Here is a 16,648-nt window from a genome sequence, read left to right on the forward strand (position 1 = left end):
GTGATGTCACCAGGTGTCCCCGCCTCCTGTTCCCACGGTATCCCTGCCCCCTGCTGTCCCCCTGTCTCCGCCCCCTGTTCCCATTGCGTCCCCACCCCCTCCCCGGGTTCCCACGGTGGGGGCACACCCACTGCATGTCCACAAACCTGTATTTGTTATCCCAGTGCTTCCAATGCAAGGGATACAGGGCAGGAAGCTGCAGACCCAATACAGGGTCCCACTTTGTCACTCACCCCTGTTTCGTATCAGCCTGCAGCTCAAGGGGGAGCTGCCCAAACTGCTAATTACAGCTCTTTCGGACGACAACTGATTAAAGAGATCTGTAAATCCCGCAAGGAGTATGGTCCACACAGTCCATATTTCCGTGGCCTTTTAAATTCTGAATTGAGCAGGACTGTGGTCATCCCGTATGATTTAAAACAGCTTTTCTCATGCTTCATGACCTCTACAGAATTCAAATTATGGGAAGTAGCATGGAAACAACTGTTAAAAGAGGCTCTCCCAGGCTTGCATGCTGATCCAAACACAGCAAAAGATGCTAATGGCATGCCAATTACCATTGAGCATCTCTCCGGTGAAGGCCAGTGGTCTTCACCCTCAATCCAAGCAACTGTAATACCCGTACAAGCACTCGAGAAGGTAAAAGAAGCAGCTGAAAAAGCATTCTTTTCCCTCCAACCTGAGGGGCCTTTTGAGCCCTACAGTAAGATTAAGCAGCTGCCATCAGAGCCTTTTCTGAAATTTGTGGAAAGGTTAACTAGAGCCATTGAAATCCAAGTTAAAAAAGAGAATGCAAGGGAAGAGGTTTTAAAGGAAATGGCATTTACAAATGCAAATGAACAGTGTCAAGCGGCACTTTTGAGCCTTCCTCTCGAACCCCCCCGCTACACTAAAAGATATGCTTCTAGTCTGTAACAGGAAAGTGCCTCTGATGAGTGTTGCTGAAGACACCAGACCAAGGCTGCTGCCGAGACCACCTCAGTGTGTCGCCGTTGCCAGCCCTGCGCCCATTCCCTCAGCACAGCAGTACCCTGGGCAGCAGCGACGACCAGCAATGGTTGACCCCACAAAGCCATGTCTGCTTTGCAATAACCTTGGGCATTGGAGTAACCAGTGCCCCCTGAAAAAGCAATTTGATAAATTTAGAAATAGCACGGGAGGAAAATTACAAGCACTCCCAGGGGGTCAACAACAACAAAAACTAGAAGGGGAGCGCTGGCCTGCCAGGCGTGCAGACACAAAAAGAGCAGGCCAAGGGAATAAGAGAAGCAAAACAAACCAAGCGCGCGGTAACGTTACTGTTACTGTAAGTGAAGCAGATGCTTCAAAGACCACATCTGCTGGTCCACTGTTAAAAATGCAACAAAATAACCTTTGTTATGATTTAAATGAACCTATGTTAACCACATCTTCTGTCAATGAGCCTTTCAGGTACCAGCTGACAGAATCACTCCACCTGAAAGACACGGACTGGCATTTTGTCTCTGTCAACCCAGATCAGAAGGGTACTTGGCACCGAATTCGCTGTAAGTACATCGTCACTGGGGACACCAAACACACACCACATGAGATTGAAATTGTTCCAGGAATGACAGCATCAGATCCTGAGCAATTCATTCTCGGGCTGCACTGTTTCCACCCACCCCTGTTTCTTCCCAAAGGTCAAATTGTTGCCCAAGCTATCCCTGTGCCATTTTTGCCTGAAGGCACCGAAAAACAAGGGCCCACAGTCGCCCGGATCCAAGTTATTGGGAGAGACAAACCCAAATTATGGTGTAATGTCAGTGGGGGTGGGGAGTCAAAATGCACTGAGATGCTTGTAGACACAGGTGCAGAGTGCACAGTGATCCCAGTACAAGACTGGCCTGCACATTGGCCTTTGCAAAATGTTGCTGGTCATGTTCAAGGTGTAGGAGGCCTGCAAATGGCAAGACAATCCAAAAGCATCATCCAAATTGAGGGACCAAATGGACAATTGGCAAATATCCATCCATTTGTGTTAGATTATTTGAAACCTTTGTTAGGGAGAGATTTAATGGCCCAGTGGGGTGTCACAATTGATATTCCAGACTCTCCACAGGATTTTTGTACAGCGGTCATTGAACAACAGCGCCCCACCCAAACATTGACGTGGAAAACAGACAAACCAGTTGAGGTGAAACAGTGGCCACTCAGTAAACAAAAAATAAAGGCGCTTGAGGAGCTAGTGGAAGAGCAACTGAAAAAGGGTGACATTGTGGAGACCACGTCCCCGTGGAACTCTCCAGTGTTTGTCATTCAGAAAGCTGACAAAAAGAGATGGCGGCTACTCCACGACCTCCGACAAATTAATAATGTAATTGAAGATATGGGCTCTCCCCAGCCTGGTATGCCATCCCCAACAATGCTTCCCCAAGATTGGAAATTAGCTGTTATTGATATAAAAGATTGTTTTTTCAATATTCCCCTCCCCCCTGACGATGCACCGCGTTTCGCATTCTCGGTCCCCACCATCAACATGGAAGCCCCTATGAAAAGGTACCATTGGACAGTTCTGCCTCAGGGCCTTAAGGTCTCCCCAGTGATTTGCCAGTGGTATGTCTCTTCCCTGCTTTCCCCAGTGCGTGCAGCTGCAGAAAAGGCCATCATCTATCGTTATATGGATGATATCCTTGTGTGTGCCCCCAATGATGATCTACTCCCACATGTGCTTGACCTAACGATCGATGCATTGATTGTTGCAGGGTTCGAGCTCCAGGAAAAGAAAATTCAAAAGATGCCACCTTGGAAATATTTGGGCCTAGAAATTGGAAATAGGACCATTGTTCCTCAAAAACTAGAAATCAATCCAAGGATCAAGACCCTTGCGGATGTCCACAAGTTGTGTGGGTCTTTGAATTGGGTAAGGCCATGGCTCGGTCTAACGAAGACCTTGCCCCTCTTTTCAATTTATTGAAAGAGGGAGAGGACCTGGGTGCTCCTAGGTCTATTACTCCAGAGGCACGGAAAGCTCTAGAAAAGGTTCAGATTGCAATGTCCACAAGACAGGCCAACCGATGCCAGCCTGACCTGCCATTCAAATTTATCATCTTAGGTAAGTTGCCACACCTCCATGGAATCATTTTCCAATGGGAGGAAAAACAAACACCTAAGGTAAAGGGCACACCTAAAAAGGGCCAAGACAAGAGGGACCCTCTCTTGATCATAGAATGGGTTTTCCTCAGTCACAAAAGGTCCAAGAGAATGACAAAGCCTCAGGAGCTGGTAGCAGAACTGATCCGGAAAGCAAGGACCCGGATCAGGGACTTAGCAGGATGTGACTTTGAGTGCATTCACATTCCAATTGAGTTAAAATCAGGTCAAAATACTATGCAAATATTGGAACAATTGCTTCGAGAAAATGAAGTGTTGCAGTTTGCTCTGGATTCCTACTCAGGACAAATTTCTGTCCACCAACCTGCCCACAAAATGTTCCAACAAGATGTTCAATTTATTCTGAAATTGAGAAGTGCTCTGAGTAGGAGACCTTTAAAAAAGGCTCTGACTGTCTTTACAGATGCGTCCAGGAGGTCCCACAAGTCCGTTATGACTTGGAAGGATCCTCAAACCCAGCAGTGGGAGACAGACATTGCTGAGGTGGAAGGTCCACCTCAGGTTGCTGAATTGGCTGCTGTTGTTAGGGCTTTCGAAAGGTTCTCAGAACCATTCAATCTGATTACGGATTCTGCATATGTGGCAGGAGTAGTGTCCAGGGCAGATCAAGCAATACTGCAAAAAGTGTCTAACATCGCACTTTTTGAATTGCTCTCAAAACTTGTAAAGTTAGTCACTCGCCAGGAGCAACCATTTTATGTGATGCACGTCAGGTCACACACTGACTTGCCAGGGTTTATCGCTGAAGGCAACAGAAGGGCAGATGCTTTTGCTGCACCTGTAGTGATGGCCACTCTCCCAAATGTTTTTGAACAGGCAAAAACCAGCCACCAGCTTTTCCACCAAAATGCACCTGGCCTGGTTCGTCAGTTTCACATCACTTGAGAACAGGCCAAAGCGATTGTGGCCACATGCCCAAATCACCAACAACATGCACTCCCTGCAGTGAGTGCGGGAGCAAACCCTAGGGGGTTGAACAGTTGTGAACTGTGGCAAAGAGATGTTACACACATACAGTCATTTGAACAGCAGAAATGTGTTCACGTTAGTGTAGATACCTTTTCTGGAGAGGTCTATGCTTCTGCCCACACAGGAGAGTCATCTATCGATGCCATTAAGCACCTCTTACAGGCTTTTTCTTTCATGGGCATCCCCAAGGAGTTGAAAACTGATAATGGGCCTGCCTAAAAATCCAAGGATTTCAGGAGCTTCCTGCAGCAATGGGGAGTAGAGCACAAAACTGGCATCCCCTACTCCCCTACAGGTCAAGCCATTGTAGAAAGGACTCACTGCAATATTAAAGGAGTCCTGGACCAGCAACAACAGGTTCTGAAGGTGGAACCCCCCCACATCCGATTGTCCAGGGCGCTGTTCACAATAAATTTTCTGAATTGTTCCTTTGACAGCCTGAACCCTCCCATCCTACGCCACTTTGGGGGGAGCAGTCATACGTTGATGAAAGAAAAGCCTCCGGTTTTAGTAAAGGACCCTGCAACTTGGAAGACAATGACACCTTACAAATTGGTTACTTGGGGACATGGCTACGCCTGTGTGTCCACCCCCTCTGGGTTAAAGTGGGTTCCTTCTAAATGGGTAAGGCCCTATGTTTCCAAGGTCTCAGAGAAATCGACAGAAGCGCCCCAGGTTGCTAATGCTGCCTGGAGAAGGAAACGCCGCACGCGTTCTCTGGAGGAAATTCCATTTAAGCCTCCTATCTGGAATAGTTTGTAATATGTTTGTCTTAAGTTCCTTGTACCATTTTAGATCCCACGGTTCGTGTGTAGCCTCAAGACGCCATGAAACAAGCCTGCTCCTCGTCCTACTCATGATCATCCCACCAGCGACCTCCTGGATAGTCCCTCAGCCCAAAGCACGTACGGACTACCTTGGCAAAAGCCCTTGGACATCAAGAGAGAAACTGACGACTGGCTGAGTGGACTGTTCAAAGGCTGGGGACTCTTGGGCTGGGTGGGATCTATTCTGAAAACTAATTTTAGTATTGTTTATATTAGTTGTCATTGTTGTACTTGTTAGCATTGTTTTTGGACTAGCCATACACATGGTTCTCAAGTTGATTTCAAGCTCATCTACCCCTCCTGAAGTTTACCATTTAGAAGCCCTTAGTGCTCCAATGAATGACAAAGAACCCTCAGTGGAAAGCACTGAACCTCCTGTAGAGGAGGAGGTTTACCAACCATGGTTTGGCAAGCATTCTGCACCTCAAACCCAGTCCTCTTCTTTTTAAACAAAACTAGGGGGAGATGTTGCAGTGTGATTTCCTGTTTCACCTATCCCAACCCCCTCAGGTGTGCCAACCTTCCCCCTCCCCCTTTTGCCCTCCTGCCTAAGAGCTGTCCATCAATCTTAACATTCCAGCAAGGCTTTGTGTGGTTGGCAGATGCCCCTCAGGTCCGGGCTCATTGGCCTGTCCTAGCGTCCATATCCCTTGAGCCTTCCCCTCCTCAGACCTGGTTGGCCCTCACCTGTCCCTCCCCTCCCCCTGTCCCCGGGGCTTAAAAGGACACGAGACCATGCAGCCGGGTCGTCTATCGGTGAGCTGTTACCACATTCAGAGGTCTACCATGCTGAAGTAAAACTCTGGATTAAGACTCTACGATAGAACCCGCTCCTTTTCTCTTCACTGTCGCCTGAACCTTTTCCACCAAAGGTAAACTGAGTTCCTACTTTGCCTGGATTTGTTCCGAGTGCCCAGCGGCAGCACCCAGCTGGCCAAAGGTATCTCTGAGGTGAAACACCAGAGCTGCAGCCTTTGGTCCAGCAGCGAGAGCTAGACGAAGCCAGGCAGGACACTCCCGGAAACATCGGGATTAATACTCTATAAGGAGATAAGGAAAAAACAATGCCCCTCCTGATTTCAACAGCACTTGAGGATAGGGATAGAATAAACCTTTATATTGTAACCTAGGACATAATCAACCCGTGTTGGACACCTTGTGATATCAGGCCCAGTCTGATATTCCTGGGCCGGTTCGCCTCGCCCAGGTCCCGACTGAAGATCGGCTTCACGGCGGCCGACACCACTCCCTTGCCAGCCACCACCATCTTGATGCCACAGTGACTTTCCCCGCCGCCTGTGGGAATGCACAGGGCAGGGCAACTGCTACTATTGGCCGGCTGAGCTGCCACTCCAGCCTTTTGGTCCAACAGCCTCCCACCTGATTGGTCAGAAGAAACACCAACCACCCAATCATTGTGCTGCAAGGGACAGAGCAGCTGCTGGCTGGGCCCACACCGGGCCCCGCCTCCTGAGGCCGTGGGTCTGCCCCGCCCCTCAGAGCCCGCTCCTCCCTCAGGGCAGGGCTGGGGCTGTGACTTCGAGCGAGCCATTTGTTCCCTTTGCCCTGGAACGCCGCCTTCGGCTGCTGTTCGGTCGGTCAGGCAAGTGGACTTTCTCTCAGTCACTCTTGCGTGCTGGAAAAGACACTCCCTACTTTAGCTATACCCACGTTTTATCCAAATAAGCGAGTGCTGGGACCTCTCCAAAGTTAAGTTCCCTTTAAACACATTGGGGTATGTGCTGGCCCCTATAAATCTGAACCCATTCAGTTCGGTGTCACTGAACAGACCAGAAAAGTAACACTGAAATGATCTTGAAAGGCGCAGGTGCTGGGTGTGAGGAGAGAAATCTCAGGTGAGCATCTGAGGCAGGAGCACAGCAGGACTGAGACAACCACAAAGAGGAGGGGCGAGAAAGGAGATTTCGCATCACTTCTATTCTTTCAAGTTATTTTGTTGATGAAAAACATAAATGTGCAAATGTGCAGTTCCTGCTGAAGTTCAAATCTTAATTTTGTTAGTAAGTATATGCACAATTCCATAACTTTCATAGCTTCCAAAATTACTATTACACAAAATTACTACTGCACACGTGCACTTGATTTCAGATTTTTTTTTTTTTTTTTTAGGGGTGGTTATAAGTAGGAGCTCCTTTGTGCTACTGTCTCTTTAGACATGGTAAGTGGGCTACTCCTAATTTAAACATCAACATATCTTTATATCTTGCAAACAATTTGTCAGGGATATTGCAAGAAGAAAGGGAGAGGCAGCTCTGAAATCTATGGCCATACAGTTTCCAACAGTGTTAACTCCATCCCAAGGTGAGTTCCAAACCTGCCCAAGAGCTTTTGTATTTTTGGCATTTATGTAATGCCAAAAATAAAAGAAAAATAATTGAAAGAGATAATAAATCTAAACACCAGGATTTCTCTTTAAATGTATTTATCAAAATTTCTGTATTTCACAAATGACCTTCTTCTGTGGCCAAAACACCATCTGGATTATTTATGTACTCCTTGGTATTTACTCCTACTGGAGACATAGTGTGACATAAGGGCTGTCAGGATTAAAACTTACTTTCTTTGAGGCTAGAAATGAAGACAATGCAGTATTTGTTCAACACACAGAAGTGTGTAATAAACAGGAAGGAATGAAGGGGACATGAATATCCTGGATGGTAAGGTTTTCCAGAAGCACTAGGCTGAAACTACATTGTAATGTGAGCTTGTTGAAGCTGAAGCTCTCTTGTCTGATTCAAGAAGCACAACTAGAATTAAGCTCAACAAGATACTGGCCTAGATCCTTTACACAGCTGTGGCCTTCTGCACAGACTTGAGATTGAGCATGGCATGATCCTGCCTAGGCCTGCAATGTTCCTGACAGAGTTTGGGCGGTGGTGGTCTGTCAGTGGAAGGGGAGTGGTGTGCACCTATCTTGGGAGAGCTCGCAGCAGGTATGGGTGTGGAGAGTTGGTGAGTGCAAAGTGACCGTCCTCCCGTGGCCTGGGCTGGTCCTCAGGGAGCACAAAAGTGAATTTCTGCAGGAGAGTGGTAAAGAAGAGAAAGAGCTCCATCCTGGCCAGCTGTTCTCCCGGGCAGGCACGGCGACCTGCAAGAAAGGGAAGAGGAAGTGTGTCAGAGAGGGCAATAATCGATGTTGGAATTGCCGTGGGGGGAGCCAGTCACCCTCCAGCTGTGCTTCTGACCTGCAGCTGGATCCTCCCCTCAGATTTACCTGCTGAGAAGGGCAGGAAGGCCTCTGGTTTCACAAAGTGCCCCTTTGCATCCAGGAAGTGTTCGGGGTAAAACTCGTTTGGTTTCTCCCAGACTGTCTCATCCTTCAGCACCGAAGACAAGTTGGTGATGATTGTGGTCCCCTGCACTCCCCCACAAGAGGAAACAACTTAAGTGAGAACTGCAGCATTATCTTGGCACAACAGAAAAGTGTTGGTTTCTCTTTAGTCCCTGAATGCCAACCAAAAGCACCCATTTCCACTTCTGCATCTTATTTGAAGCAGAGGTAAAGCAGGGCCCATTTCCAATGGCATTTTGTGCCTGCCCTACACTCTGAAGCACCCGAACTTTTGCAATTTGTAGCCTTACAGAGGCTGTAGCGTGCAAATGCCAATTTCACAGTTACACAGTGGAAACAGCCTCTGCTTCTCAGATCCTCCTGGACTTGTTTTATAGCTGCAGAGAAAAAGCTGACTGACAGACTTCAAAGCCCAACTTTTACAGGGACCAGGGAAAATCACAAAGCTTTCCTGTTTCACATGTCAAAGTTCTAAATCAGAGGAGATACCACACAGCTACAAAAAATTACAAAACTATCTCAGGCTTAAATTCTGCCACTGCTGCCAGGGCAGCTGCTTGTCACAGTGAAACTGGTCTGAATGCCAATGGCAACTGAGTAGCTTCAGAGATTAGAATTTAACTCCTAGCATCTCAGGAAAGCCAGTAAGCTGGTGTTCAGTGCCTCCAGAGAGTCTGTTAGGCTGCTTCTGACAGGCAGTGAATATCACGGCTCATTGAGAGGAAAGGAAACCTTTGCGCTGAGCTGCCGCTGCAGTTGTGTTCCCATACAAGAATTGTGAGCCTAGAACACAGATGTGACCGTCTGCCTGAATTTAGCATTTCAAAATGTCCTATTTTAGTGCTCAACAGTGACTGTAATTGAGGCTGGAAGTGCAATGCTGCAGGGTTGGATGGGATCATCCCCACCTGGCAGCTGCAAAAGGAGAGGTTGCTGTGTTGCTTATGTGGTCACGGTCACCTTGGGAATAAAGAAGCCTTGCAACTCGGTGTCCCGGTACGTCATGTGAGGTAACCCAACAGGAACAATATCCCCACAGCGTTGCACTTCATGGATCACAGCATTAGTGTAAGGCATACTTGCTTGGTCCATCATGCTGGGGGGTCTCTCTCTGCCAATCACTCTATCAATCTCTGCCTGGACCTTACCTGAAAGCAGAAGAGATAAAGAATTAGAGGACTCTTAGAGGACCAGAGGCAGCTGGTACAAGCTGAAGGAAGACTGGCTGCATGAGATTGTAAGCACTGTGTGAGAACAGGACAAGCAGTTAGAGACAGGAAGGCACTTTTCAGTTGATCAGTGGCTATGTATAACTGTTCTTTGCTCATAGCACCCTTATCAAGGCCTTGCCACTTGATATGCTACCTTACCCCTCCTCTATGTAGCTTGAAGGGTAACTGGCCGAGTGGCATTAGAGAATTTAAACCAATCAGCATCTATTCCAAATATTGGAAGAGCCTACACTGACCACAGCCAGTCCCCAGGTGAAGCCCTCAAAATGAAGGCAAGAGCGAATTTGCCCTTCAAACTCCAGTCTTTTTATCATGGCTACCCCCTGCCCGAACAGCTGTTTGGGAGGTGTTTCTCCTCTGTTTCTGCTAGACCAACAATCATCAAAGCAGTTCCTCATTGTGTAATCCTTGTGGAAAAATGAGTCTTGAAGGGAAGAGGCTACATTTCTGTAGGTAAGTTTCTGACTTACTCTGTATTTCTGGGTGGAGCAGCATGTACAGCAGTGCCCACCGGAGAGTGGTGGAGGTGGTCTCAGAACCAGCTGTAAACAAATCTTGGACAACCAGACGAAGGTTGTTATAGTGGAAACCATTCTCTTCAGCTGCCTTACCCTGTGGAGAGCAAAAAACTGGGTGATTGGAGCTGTGGTATTTGTTGGGGAAGAAGATCACTGTCCAGAGAAGTGCTGAGAAGCACTGGATCCATTTTTTAGCATGCGTTCCTGCTTTTTATTGGAAGAGTAGAGCACAGCACAAGCAACAGTCTGAGCATGAGTGATGTACTTTGTAACTCTGTTCCCTCCTGTATTTGAAGGTCCTCAACCACCTCCAGTATACTCAGAGAAGAATGCTACTCCTGCCTTCAGGACAGAAGTAAACACCTTGTGCCTTCAGCTCAAATGGACAGCAGGCCCTTGCCACTCACTGTAACATCTTCCCCCAGAGAAGGTGGAGCACAGTTATTCCAGTTTGATCAGATGATAAAAGCCACAGAGTAGAGAGGAGGCTGCATTGATGTGGCAAATGCAAAATTAGCATTATTTTCAGGGGGTTATCTCTAGCTATGCATTACAGATTCTCACTGCTCCTGCCCTGGTGTTTTCTTACTATTGAAAAATAAAAGATCAGGGCTATCAGGTTAAAGGATTATTGCTTCCTACTAAATCTGCAACACCACTTCTAGGAAAACTAGTCTCTCATCCAAATGCTAATTGAGCTCAAATTTGTTAGCATATGAGATATGACAAGCTCTCTGCATGAGTTCATCTGCTTGTCTTTTCTAATCCTCTGTATACTTCCCTTTCCTAGGGACTAGCTTCTGTTAAGTTATTCTGTATATTTAGATGCTGTTGTAATATGGATAGCAAGTAATAATGCATTTAAGACTCAACTGTTATTCCAATAAATGATCTCAGACAAGGGAGTTTGGGACGGACTTGACCCAAGTTAACTCAGGAGAGGGATTTATCAGACTGGCGCTCAGGTGATGTTAGTGAACAGAAGAGGGATGTGACAAGAGACAGCGCCCACCCCCAGGCTGTACTGCTCAGTGCAGAGTAACGTGGGTCACGTTGCTCTGCCCATGGGCTGGAGGTGCCCGACCCCCACAGCATGGCAGGGTTTGTAACGCAGAGCAGCAGTGCAGTCTGAGGACTTGGATGGGGGAAGTGATTTGCAAGCAGAATTTGGTAATATTGCTCGTTTGGCATTTGAAATGTAGTGAATCCATGTGCAGAAACATATGGCAGATGGACAGGCTGACCCAAATATCTTTGATTTTATACTGACTTTGTGCCTGACTGAATTCAAAGAAAGACTCCTTTTAATTTCAGTGAAGTTCAGAATTTAGGCCTTCCTCTGAGATCTAGCAAATGAGTTCTTAGCAAGCAATTCAAAACTATATATATCCCAAAGGAGACACTGGTTTCAAATCATATCTTGGTTTAAAGGCAGGCTGCGGATGGGGCAATGACTCCAAAAAGTCAACCTGTTGCTCCGGTTTTTGACTGGTCTTGAGGCATCAGTCATTGAGGCACCGACATTACACAGAATCTTGCATGCTGACTTGTTCCCTGGTGCAAACTTAGGACATTTAGCGAATTCTCAATTATTGCCTTTTAGAAGCCTTCATATTTTTGTAGGCTGGAAAGAAGGAAGTTCCTAGATTCTGAAGGAAGTGTGAAGGCAGAAAATGCAAACAAGAGCATCAACAGATGACATGGTGTCCTAAGACAATAAAAGAGGTTCCGGCATGAAGAATACCTTTCTTCTCAAGATACAGCATGGAATGACAAAGTAGGAAATTAGTTGGTAAGAGGTTTTGTGCAGCTCTAGGAAGAAAGTCGGCTTCACAAGCTTGAACTGGCAAAGAAACTACTCCTGATCCTGGAGGGTCTGCAAGTATCAGCCTACCTTCTCCATTTCCTTTAAAAATACATCCGTGATATCTCGGGTGTAAGCAGGGTCCCAGGTCTTCACATGTTTATCTATGGCCACATCTATGAAGTCCATTAACTCCCTTTGTGCTCGAAAAAGCTTCTGTGCCACTCCAGGGACCCGCACCAAAATGGGCACCACGTTAAGAAGCTGGGGTGTGAGAACCAAAGAGGGGACAAAGAAAGAGAGAGGAGATATTACGTGATGCAAAAAAAAGAAAAATGAGGAAAACTAAATTCTCTCAAGTAATAGAGGACAGCTTCTTACAGCTTGTGGCTTACCTGAGGCAGGAATCCAGTTTCCTGATCCAAGGAGTTTTGAAATAACCGTGACAGCTTCTTGAATGTCTCGTCACCATAGTCAAAACGGTCTCCAAAGACAATGTTGCAGATCATGTTGCAGACAGCATTATTTAAGGGAACGTGTATATCAAAAGATTTACCTGAAAATGGAAATGGAGACCAAGCCATGAAGCTCAGCAACACCAAACTGCTGGACCTCATCTGTCAGCAGTGAGAATACACAAATGCCACCTTGATGACACCAGGAGAAAAAGCCCCCAGACCACTCATAGCATCACACTAGGAAGTGAAATAATCTCATTCTTACTAATATTTAGTTGCTCTATCTTTAAAGAAGAAAATTCCCAAGAAAAACTGAGCTGTTGGGGCTGTTCTGTGACTTGACAGGTAACACTTTGTTCTGTGTCTGGATGACAGGCTGTGAACTGTCAGCTGCACTTTTATTGCATGTGATAATATCAGTAAACTTTCCACTGAACTTTATCAAGTTAGAGTTACTGAGCTCTGGGAATAGCTGTGTTTTACCTCTCTATTTCTAATTTCCTATTTGTTTACTGTTTCAAATGGATTAGTGTTACAGTAGCCCCACTGTGCAAAGCAGAAGAGGCTCCAGGAGGGCACATAGACTAGGAACACTGCATTTGCATGGGAAGAGAGCCCTGCATGCAAACAGGAGTGGCTGTAGCATTACTTCTCTCTGCATCACTGTATGGCCTTTTTCTGTGATTTCCCCATCCTTGTGGATGTCACAAACCTTCTTCAGACTCGATTTCAGAACAAAGAAATCCAGCTTCCTCTACCACTCGCTCCTCCAGGGATTTCTTTCCCATCCCAAAGTTCCTCAGTGTAGAGAGTGTGAATCTCCTTAGCTCCTTCCAGACGTGTCCATATCTTGCTACAACAATCCCTGGAATTGTGGATGAGCAAGAAATGTCAGATATGTGGCTTGTACATCAAGTGAATGGTGCTAGAGAACAGCAGTTGTGAGTCTGGAGGTACAGGTCTGTATGGACAGATGAAACAGTCTGACCTTGTGCAGCTTGTTCAGACAGCAATTCAGAAAGGGATCACTGCACCTTCTAAAGCTTGTGCATGGCTGGCAAAGATGCAGGGGGATTCAAAGGGAGCAACAAGGGCTGCCAAGGATAAAGGAATCACCTCTCCAAAACATTCAGCATTGTTCCCATAGCTTGTGTGAAGTGTGTTGCAGCTTGTGCCACCACACAGGAGCTGAGGATGTGATGTGGGCAGGATGCAGCAAAATACTCTGTCTTGAATTAAAGTTATCATATTTTTTGCAACAACTTACATGTACCATTTTCCATAAGCATTTTGTCTTACATAAGGACCATAAGTACTAATTTGTGGCTGTTGGGAGCTGGCAGAAAGGTTGTACCATTTATAGTGTCCTTACACAGGTGAAGAAGTGTGTGATTGCTGGAGCTGTACTACAGCCATGAAAGGGAGCCCCCATTTAATCAAATCCAAGTTTAGCACCACCAAAGGGTGCCAGACATGCAAGGAGGTTGACCAGGGGGACACACCAAGGTGCACTGCACTGAGAAAATCTTGCCTCTACCCATTCCTTCTCTTGCTAGTGCCATCAAGGAATGTCCATTGTCATGGGACTTGCCTACACAATTCTTTCCATAGCCCACGTGTTCATATATTGGAAAGTGTGGCCGGTCAGCAAAGTCCTCTGATTTGTGGACCAGGGCTTCCTTCACTGTTTTATACCCATTCAGCACTACCACATTGGTCCAGCAGTTCTGGAGACTGAAGATGTTTCCAAACTTCTTCTGAAGCTGCCGAGATAAAAAAGCATATCTGTTGCGGTTTGAATTTCTTTTATTGATTCTTTGTTATGTGGTTTGTTCTGGTGTACCCCCATGTTCTCCCAGAGTTAGTGTTACCCTTCCTCAAAGCTGTCCCTCATGCCATTCCCTGCCCCTTGTTCCTGCTGTTTCCCTGCCTGTCATCGTAACCCAGCCCTTGATTCCCGAACCTTCTCTGCCACTTTAACCACTTAAACCTGGTCCGTGCCATGGCTTGTGTCTGGCACCTTCGAACAAGTGTCTCTAAAGGTTCTGCCTCTGGTAAATCCCTGTACCGAGGCAGTTCCCCGCTCCGGGCGTGGCACCGGACGTCCAAGAGATAGCCCAGGCTCCAGCAGTCACTTCACGTCCCTGAAAATGAGCTGAGTGTAACATCAGAAATATCACCATATCTTTCTTTAGGGCATTTACTACTGAGTGAACTTTGAGGTACTTTTATTCAGAGATATTCAGCTGATCTTTGACCTTGAACTTTGCAATGTAACAGCTCCAAACAGTGCCAAGCAGCAGCTGTAGCAGGATCAATGGCCTGTAAGTGGAAAAATTTAGAATACACCTGTCCTGGCCAAACTGTTGTCATGAACATTGTGCAAGTACTTTTAATTTTGTCAAGAACCTTTGTGGGAATTTTTAAAGACTGCATGCTCAATAATGAATTATTTCCTAATGGTTCTATTTATTTTGATCTGAAAGACGAAGTAAGTTCTGAGTTAGTCTACTTTTGCTGAAGGGAATATTGATAATAAAGTGATATGTAATTTCCATTTAAAGATGCATTTGTACCTAAAGATCTACTCAGAGCCAGGTTTCCAGAAACATGGCTGGGAAAGGCAATTCCACACTGGAGTTCCAGGTCAACTTTCTCCCTCAGAGGAGTGTACACATCTAGTACGACTGGTAACTGGAACCCTACATCTGCTGTGATCTGTGAGCCTCATAAAGCTGAATCAGGATGGCTGCACAGGTAATCCTGTCAGCCATACACTCTCCATGGGAGCTGGCCATGGAGCAAAGGCTTCTCCAGGTAGACAAGCCCTTTAACGGGACACGGACTCGTGGGCAGGCAGGTCAAAGCTCCCTTGCTAGTCAGGAACACTGAGCAAAGCTCAGAAGCACATTGTTTAAAGACAGTGCAAGAGTAGCAATACCCCACAGTTTTCTTCTACTTTTTTTTCCTGTCTTTTTTCCTTGTTTAAAAGCTAAGATTCTTGATTTCTTCACTGTAGCATTGAAAGGAATTGACGTACTTAATACTGTATTTGCAGTAGGGTTGAAAAGGGGATTAGCACTTCACTGGCACTAGAAATACATCATTAGAAATGATTACTGGTCAAGACTGTGGTTAGTATGATCTGACGTGATATGATTTGAAAATGGGAAGCTTTTGAACTACATACAAATGCTAAATTTAGTTTCTCCACTTCGCAGGTTTTGGACAGGCAGCTGAACAGTGCTGTTCTGGAAAAGAGGCCTTTAGAGTTTGCAAGCTGAAGCACAAAACACCCGTGGTTTATCTGCTGCAGGCTGTGAAGGCCCTGCTTTCCCTTTGAGAAAAGGTAAGCCCTGACTTTAAATAGGAACCTACTGAGATTTTGGGCATTGCTGCAGGGGCAAATCCCACAAGCTGGCCTCTTTAACTGAAACTGTCACATGCCTGCAGGCATGCTTCAGTAACTCTCAGGGAAGCCTGCCATTCCTGCAGCCACATTCCCAGCCCACAGATATTTGTTTGCCTTCCCTTCTTTGCACAACTCCCTGCTCCTTTGCCTCCAGGCCTGCCCACAGGTCAGGCTTGCAGCCAGCTGTACAACAGCCCCTGTCACTAGGGGCACAGTATATCCAGCCATGTTTATCATCCAGTGTGCATACTTTTACATTCCTTTACCTATTTTTGCTAGTTAGTCTTAAAGCTCCGTCTAGCAAATTCAGGGGAAAGGAAAATTCGTGTTCTCCATGTTAAGTACCTGTAGGTGATGCCAGGGTGTGACCCAGCCCTCCTGGGCCCATGGTGGGTTGTATGTGGAGTGTTTTGCTCAGGGGCTGCCACTCACCTGGCCAAAGGAGTGGTGGGGGTTGTGGAAGTCAACGGAGAACATGGTCCCGATGAATGGCAGCGAGGCAGGGCCCGGCGGGTAACGGCTCCACTTCTTTCTGCGCTTCATGAAGTCAAGCAGTAAAGTAAACACTGTAAGAAAGACTCCCAGTATAGAGATATTGCTCCAGATGGATGACAGCTGGGACCCCAGCCACAGGAGCAATGCCATTTTGTAGCCTGTCTACACCTTGTTTTTCCTCTTTTGACCCAAGACTGTTGCTGCCTCCTTTTGCCTTTTCTCTTCTCCTCTCTCACTTTCTTGCCCTCACAGCTGCTCCTTTCTCCTTGCTTCCTCCTCTTCCTCACACTGCCTTTTTCTGCTGCTCCTCTCTCCCTGCACTTGCTGGCCTTTGACTGTGAAACTTGGCTCTACCTCCAAGCTCCTCCTCTGCTTGGCTCAGCCTTAGGGGAGTGGTGATGAGGGACATCCCTCCTCCTCTTCCTCCTCTTCCTCCAAAGCCAAAGCCCAGAGGTCTCCATTCCTGCTGAACGTGGCAGCTGGTGCTA

General features: G+C 46.6%; 1 protein-coding gene across 1 annotated transcript; it reads right to left on the minus strand.

Moving 5' to 3' along the window:
- Positions 1–7,065: 7,065 nt before the first annotated feature.
- Positions 7,066–16,587, minus strand: LOC129119213 (cytochrome P450 2D17). Its single transcript, XM_054631097.2, has 9 exons — positions 16,098–16,587; positions 13,845–14,016; positions 12,966–13,118; positions 12,191–12,351; positions 11,886–12,059; positions 9,944–10,085; positions 9,202–9,389; positions 8,164–8,305; positions 7,066–8,037 (listed from the first exon to the last, which is right to left on the minus strand). Exons 1-9 carry the CDS (start codon positions 16,308–16,310, stop codon positions 7,859–7,861), a joined length of 1,524 nt encoding a protein of 507 aa, XP_054487072.2. The 5' UTR covers positions 16,311–16,587; the 3' UTR covers positions 7,066–7,858.
- Between the last annotated feature and the right edge of the window lie 61 nt (positions 16,588–16,648).

The sequence above is a fragment of the Agelaius phoeniceus genome, chromosome 5 (assembly GCF_051311805.1).
Source record: "Agelaius phoeniceus isolate bAgePho1 chromosome 5, bAgePho1.hap1, whole genome shotgun sequence".
NCBI classification, from domain to species: Eukaryota; Metazoa; Chordata; class Aves; order Passeriformes; family Icteridae; genus Agelaius; species Agelaius phoeniceus.